This window comes from Alligator sinensis, unplaced genomic scaffold, assembly GCF_000455745.1.
Source record: "Alligator sinensis unplaced genomic scaffold, ASM45574v1 scaffold239_1, whole genome shotgun sequence".
In the NCBI taxonomy this organism is placed as follows: Eukaryota; Metazoa; Chordata; order Crocodylia; family Alligatoridae; genus Alligator; species Alligator sinensis.
The window spans coordinates 40,588-47,843 of NW_005842788.1; the positions used below are offsets into that span (position 1 = coordinate 40,588).

The 7,256-nt window shown below is 49.7% G+C and overlaps 1 protein-coding gene across 1 annotated transcript; it reads left to right on the forward strand.

Moving 5' to 3' along the window:
• Positions 1-505: 505 nt before the first annotated feature.
• Positions 506-6,272, forward strand: LOC112547888 (C-type lectin domain family 1 member A-like). Its single transcript, XM_025191110.1, has 4 exons — positions 506-569; positions 1,684-1,826; positions 2,246-2,388; positions 6,119-6,272. Exons 1-4 carry the CDS (start codon positions 506-508, stop codon positions 6,270-6,272), a joined length of 504 nt encoding a protein of 167 aa, XP_025046895.1.
• The last annotated feature ends 984 nt before the right edge of the window (positions 6,273-7,256 follow it).

A 7,256-nucleotide genomic window follows, 5' to 3' on the forward strand; every position in this document is an offset into this window, starting at 1 on the left:
CTGGAGATCTTCAAAAGGAGACTGGACGCACACCTTGCTTGGGTTATTTGACCCCAGAAGTCTTTCCTGCCTAGAGCGGGGGCCTGGACCCAATGATCTCACAAGGTCCCTTCCAGCCCTAAACTTCTGTGAATCTGTGTGTAGTCAGTAATGCTAAGTGCACAGCAATGTGCTGTACTGTGCAGTAGACATCTCATGTAGATGTGCACATTGGAAACTGCCCTGATTTCCATGACAAGTTTAGTCACTATGGAAAGGTTTCTGCTCCCTTGTGAGAACAAATCTTTTTTTTTTTTTTCCCCCCGCAATGGAAAAAAGTTTCCCTCAGGCAATTTGTAACTGTAAATGCTCTAAGTATAAATGATATCAGTGCGAGTGGGGCTTTGTGTCACCACATTGCAGAGAACACCAGGTCTGTGGATCTCAGCTGCAGACACTGTTGGTCTGTTCTGATGTTTCAGTCACTCAGCTGCACCGAGAAAAGGAAAACCTCACCCAGCAGCTGATGTCCTGCCCAGACTCACTGCCAGGCCCACCTGACGCTCTTTGGGGGCAGACTCTTGACAAAAGTAAGTCATTGGGTAGGAGCTGCTATGTCCTCAGGACAGAGCTGGCAGACCCAAGCCTGTATGTGAGGCTGTCCTGGCCCCGCAGAGTGGTGTCCTACCTCCTACAGGTGTGTTGGCCTTGGCTGAACTATCCACACCTGCCATGAGGTCCCCTCTGCAGGGAGGCTTTGGGGGATGGGGACTACTCACTGCTTCTTTCCTCAGACCAATCCAATCCATTTTCCTCCCATCCCAGTTTAGGAGAGCCCACAGCTTCCTTTAAAGGTCTTCCCACTCACTCCTTTCCTAGCCCCGAAGGTGGCAGCTCACTCAGAGATTTTTGACAAGCACCTTCTCACAGGTGCCTGCAGAGCAGCAAACCAAAATTGTGCATGGAGCTGGGCCACTGCAATGAGCAGCCCAACCCCAGCCAGTGTTTCCTAAGTGTTCACAAAATGTGCTTGGATATGACACAAATGAAAGGTTTTGGTTGCCTAGTCTGCCTGCTGTTTTGAATTGTTAGGTAACTGGGAACAAATGTATAAATAATGGAATGCCTAGAAATGGGAATGACCTCCTTAGAAATTTTGCAAATTAAATCACACAGTTTCAAAGCAGCTTTTTTTAGGGTTAGGGTTTTGCTTTAAAAGACATTTTCAAAATGTTGCCATTTCAGGATTCAGGACAGGGAAATCTTCTTTACTTTCACAACTTGCAGGGGGAGGGAAAAACCTTTCCCCCTCCAGCTGTTGCTGTCCATGTCCTGTTCCATGACTTGCCTGGTGCTCCTGCCTCTTGGCCACCACTCCCCAGATGAGTTGTGTCTTAGGAGATCTGCCTGGCCTTGGCCAAGATGACAGTGATTGTAAGGCCCCTCATTCACCCATACAACTCTGGAAGCCGTCCCTGATGCGTTTGCATGGAAACAGCCATCCCTTGAGGGGAAGGGCCATCCCCCTTCAGGTGTGTGGGGCAGAAACTGTGCCCCCCAAACACTGTAGTTCCCATGAGACCCAAGCAGGGGAGGTGAAGGGACACAGAAGGGGTGAAATCCTTCTGCTGCTGACAACAACACAGCCAGCTCAGGGCAATGGGGGAATGTGATGAGCTGATCTGTGCTGTGCTTTTGTTCCAGGGGAGAAGTGTCCAGCACTGTGGATTGCCAGCCAGGACAGGTCCTACCTGTTTTCTCCTGAAAGAGGAACTTGGGACCAGTGTAAATTCTACTGCATTTCTCAATCTGCCAAACTGCTCAAGCTGGAGAGTAAAGAAGAGTTGGTGAGCATGTGTTTCCTTTAATATATCAGTACAACATGACCATATGAATGCAGCCAGGAAGGAGTCAGTCTTTAGGGCTGCATTTCCTGGCACAGCTACAGCTGGGATGGGGTGGGGAAGGATGGTGAGGAAAGGATTCAGTGAGGGGTTTATCTATACGCCCACATGTGTTCTATGTTTTTCCAAACTACCGTGTGCATGTCTGTAGCCATGGGTCTGATCCTACAGTGTTACCTGCAGTATGCTGCAGAACTCACCTGCCCACACTGGCACTTGCTCTTATGCAGGTGCAGGCTACCAAGTTTTCTTCCAAAAGTAACTCTGCACTGAGGCTTGTGGTTATACCATAGTGCTCTGCTGGCGCTTTCCACATGGCTGAGAGAACTTACTTCCATTCCTTCTGATCTTTTCTGCTGCAGGATTTCATAACTGCAACATCTTTCCAATACTCTGAACATCGTGCAGCTGGTGCATACTACTACCCATTCTGGACTGGATTGTCATACAACTCTGGAAAGAGGATGTGGTTCTGGACAGATGATTCAGCTCTCTCCTCTAACCTGTAAGTCTGTGTCACTAGGGTAGTGGTTCACAAACTATTGATCCCTAGGGCACACTTTTTAAAAATTTAAATGGGCAGCACACTTCACTCTTACACCCAAGAAGGTGTGTGTATTAGGCCTGTGCGAGTCAGCAGCAATCCAATCTGGATTTGGATCCAGCTGCTTCAGGTGCCCGCGATCCGATCTGGAGCTCTGGACCAGGTTTCCACCTCGATCCGGCCCAAGCGGCTCCGAAGCTTCAGAGCCGCTTTGGAGATCTGGCCATACGGTATAATGGGGAATCAATTAAATATCTATAAGTTTGTTGTTTTTTGTCTGATTGGGATTAAATTTATAGGGATGGTAGCCTCTGCTGAGATCATGGAACCTGCCAAGCTTCAAGAAGATCGGTGTAGGGGTTTGGGTGGAACTGCCCCTCAAGCTGCAGACAAGCAAAACTGGTGCCATGGGTGACACTGCGTGTGTTAAGGCGCAGCGGGGTGACAGCTGCAGGGATGGTGGCCCCTGCTGTGACGCCTGCCAGCTGTTGAGGAGATCAGGGCAGGGGGGTTCTGGGGCCCTGCACCCCTAGCTGCTGATGGACAAAACTCATGCCAAGCTTGTGTCTGTCTTGGGGCAGTTGATTGTCTGTATTGATTCTTTCCTCTCCTTAGGCCGATTTTGTAGGTGCTAATTAATGCCCGTTAAGTCATTATGAAGTAGCTAGGTCCTGTGTATTGAGCTGGTCCCTGAGTGAATCTCGATTGATTGATTGATTGATTGATTGATTGGTAAGTGGGAAAACAGCAGTTTAGCAGCCAGGCCTGCAGTAGTGTGTCTCCTCCCCACCCCAAGACAGACAGTCAGTCCCACAAGCACCCATGGCACTAGTTTTGCTTGTCTGCAGTTTGAGGGGCAGTTCCTCCCAAACCCCTGCACCGATCATCTTGAAACTTGTCAGGTTTTGTGGCCTCAGTAAGATCTACCACCCCTGCCGTTTTGATCCCCCTGTGTTGTAACACGTAGACGTGACAGGAGTTTTGCTTTCAACAATTTGGGGTACGGTTGCCCCCAAACCCCTGCACTTGTCTTCTTGAAACTTGGCACGATTTGTGGCCTCAGTAAGAGCTACCAGTCCTGCAGTTTTCACCCTATGTTGTAATGCCTAGATGTGACATGAGTTTTGCTTTCAAGCATTTGAGGTGCCGTTTTCTCCCCCAAACCCCTGCACCGATCTTCTTGAAACTTGGCAGGCTTCATCCTCTCTGCAGAGTCTACCACCCCTGAAAATGTCATGCAAAGCAGACAAAAAAACAACAAAGTTATAGATATTTAATTGTTTCCCCATTATACCCTAAGGCCGGATCTGCGAGGAGGCTCCGAAGCCCTTGGGGAAGCCTAACGAGGCCGCGCTGAGACCCGGAGATGCTGCTTCGACCCCGAAGCGTCCTAAGTTTCTCTGGATCCTAAGCTCTGTCCCAAGCCTTGCATAGCCCTAGTGCGTGTGCATGTGTATGTTTAAGGTCCAGATTCAAAACATATGCAAGATGCCATTCCCTTGCAGGAGGAAAGCAAACCAGTGCTGAGATGGGCTGTTAAAAAAACGACCTGCTTCCTGATTTCCATGGTGTTCCCTTCAGGGGGTAAGGTCAGCCTCTGGTGTGGAAGCTGCATCCTGCAGGGTTTTACATGGCAGCGGCTACCCCCTTGGCATCTCATGCTGGCCCCAGGGATGTTGGATGGGTGCAGCGGGGATGAGCTGTTCTGTTTTTCTGCAACAGAGCATACTGTTCAGAGCATGGCATGGAGCGGGTGTGGGCTGTGCAGGGACAGGGACTGCCTGCTAGTGGGGAAGTGTTGGGAAAGGCAGCAGCAGCAGCAGTGACAGTCCTCAGAGGAGAAGCTACAGGCACAGTCAGTGTAGCTCTCCTCAGTTCTGCACCAAAGTGCAGCACTTGCACCCAGATGTAATTTCCCCTGGAACCATAAGGGTCTGATGCTGACGGCTGGTGGTGGAAGAAGGTGCAATTAGCTCAGGGTTGTATGTCAAAGACCCCCACGTACTGCTGCCACCATGCAAGTTCCCCACACCCAGGCTAGGGCTACAGACTGTGTAGAACAGTGCAAGGATGAAACAGGGTTATGACCAGGGATCCTGGTTTTCTCTGTTTAAAAATCACATATTGTGTGATAAAAATCTTAAATGCTCCAATTAAAACCTTTACATTCACATTTTTTCTAAGATTAAAATGAAACACTAATGTATATATATAGTTATCAGTTGAACACAAAGTTTTATTGATATATTTACAATTTTAAAGCAATTTGGAAGCCTACCAGTGCCTCAATCATTATAATAAAATAAATTCAAAATGCCTATATATGTTGGTGTTTGATTTTGGGTTTTTTATCACGAAATACCAGAGCTCTCCCTGCCCCTTTTATTCACCAAGACAAGGCTCCATTTGCGGCTGTTGCCCCACTTCTCCTGCTTTATGGTGCTGATCAGCCATAATATGCCTGTACCCTGCCCATGTCATTGCCCCTCACTACCTTGCCACAGCCCCCCCAGCCTGACTGGTGCTCCTCACTCCTGACCCACATCCCCCTGGCCCTGCCAATGCCCTTCATGTCCCACCCACAGCCCCAGAGCCCCACTGGTGCTCCTCACTTGTGACTTGCAGCACCCGGGCTGGCCAGCCTTGCTGGAAGGGGCTTCCAGCTGCCAGACAGACAGGGCTCATGGGAGGCAGCAGCTGCTGTGGCCAGAGTGGAGCGCAGAGCCCAGCTCCACCTCCCCATGGGTAGCACAGCTGGCGCAGAGCCCAAAGGACGGGGTGAATACAGGCTGCCCACAGCAGGCTTGGGTCTCCCCTCCCAACTTCCCTTCCCCCTGGGGCCCTCTGTGACCCAGTAGGCAAGACTAAGCAAAGAAGGGCAGAGCAGGGTAGGGAGGTTCGGTGCCACCACCAGGAGCCCTGTGCTACTATGGCGAGGAACCTCCTGCCCACCTGGCACCAGGGGACCCCAGATGCTGCTGCCTCTTTACAGGCCCCCCACAACCCAGCTGGGACTAGTGACTGTGTCCAACAGCGCAGGGATAGAACAGGGTCATGACATCTCCTTGCTGCCCTCAAGTAGCTTTTCTCTCTTGAAAACTGTCCACTCTAATGCAATTTCCTATGCCTGTTGCAGATCAATATACCATGATATGGGGTAGCCATTTCAGATTGCTCATGAGGTGATGGTGTTAGATCATAGATGTGGGAGGTGGGTTTTTGGGACAGGGGAGTTTGCTGCATCAGAGGTGCATAGTATGTTAATTAGTCATATTGTAGATAAATGTATCCAACGGATTCCACCGAAGCTCATGTGATCTGTGAATTGTTTGGGATATTGGGACTTCTTCTTTCACCCTCTTTGGGAATGGAGACATCTCTGAGTCAGCATGCAAGCATGGGAGGGGGAGGAAAGAAAAATATTTTGCAAATTTGATTCCAGGAGCAATTTCTGGAGGGCTGAATAGTCCTCAAGTAAAGCGTGTTGAGGATTCAAAGTTGACCACATCCAGCCTTGTAAATGTGCCATGAGAGTGCAGGGGTCCTGTGTTGCCTGTTTCCCATCCAACCAATTACTGACTTTACTAATAAAGCATCTCTGAGCTTCTTTCTGCTGTCCTGCTGTGAGTGCTAGAAATGAGGGAGAACTCCTAGCTCTGTGTCCTGACTACCCTGTGGCTTTGCCTTCCAGGTTTGTGCTCTCAGATCTCAATCCTCAGAATTATGAAGGTGGAGCTTGTGCATATTTGCAAGGTGATAAAGTGAAACCTGGAGTCTGTGGAGAACTTCGATTCTGCCTTTGTGAGAAACAGAAGGAAATACAGGGGAAAAATAAACTTCATTGACCCACCAGATAGATGATGTGGATGATCAAAGAGATTGCTGCAGCTGGAAGCGGAGCATGGAGCTCAGGAAAGGAAATAGATGCAACACCAGAAATCCCCCGATCTTGTACTGCTGTTTGCAGAGAGAACAGCAGGGTCATAAAATGCATCTTGGGTCAGTGTAGCTGCTTTCCTTGGCTGTCTGCTAAGCCACAAAATGCAGACAAGCCTGAACCCCTTCTGCTGCCTCTTTCAGTTCATGCCTGTGCTAGTTGACAGCAATCTCTTCCCCCTAAAGCCAAACTGCATCTTCTGGAGCCAGCAGAGAGTGGACACTTCTACCTTCATTACATCCATGCTTCTTCTTTTCTTGACCCTGTGATGGACTTTCGTGGTATTTTAGCAACCCCTCAGGCAAACAAGATGTTCTAGGAATTAATGGTGTGCATAGCCTGGGGGCTGGAGGGGGCACGCATCATAGGTCCATGAAATGAGAGATGGAGAAACCCCCATTATCTTCCAGTGATTGTTCATACTCAGGAAGAGATGCCTCCTGTTGTGTACGAGGCAGGATATGCTCCTGCACAAGAGCAGGAGCCCTAAAGGCTGGTGTTTTCACCACTACCCCAGGGAGGCTCCCTGTCCTCTATCTGCTACAGGGATATCACCTTGGTTCTCAAAATAAACCATCTTCCACCACTTGCATATCTCTCTGCTTGAGTAATGTGTGGGGTGTGTCAGGAACAGTCATGCGTGACTTTGCCATCTCTTTCAGGCAGGGGGAGGTCCATACCCTGCAACGGTCCATTGGGTTTCCCCAGGGTGGGAGTGTCACTGGGAAGAGGATGGGTGGCTTAGTGGCAGGTGTCCTACTGCACATGCCAGCCATGGCCCCTGGCCTGACACCCTGGCCTCCCCTTCTGTGGCAGTGCAAATAGCAATGACCAGGTCTTCTTGACCCAGGCACCTTGATCCCATTTGCTGGGTGGATGTTGTGGGGGGCAA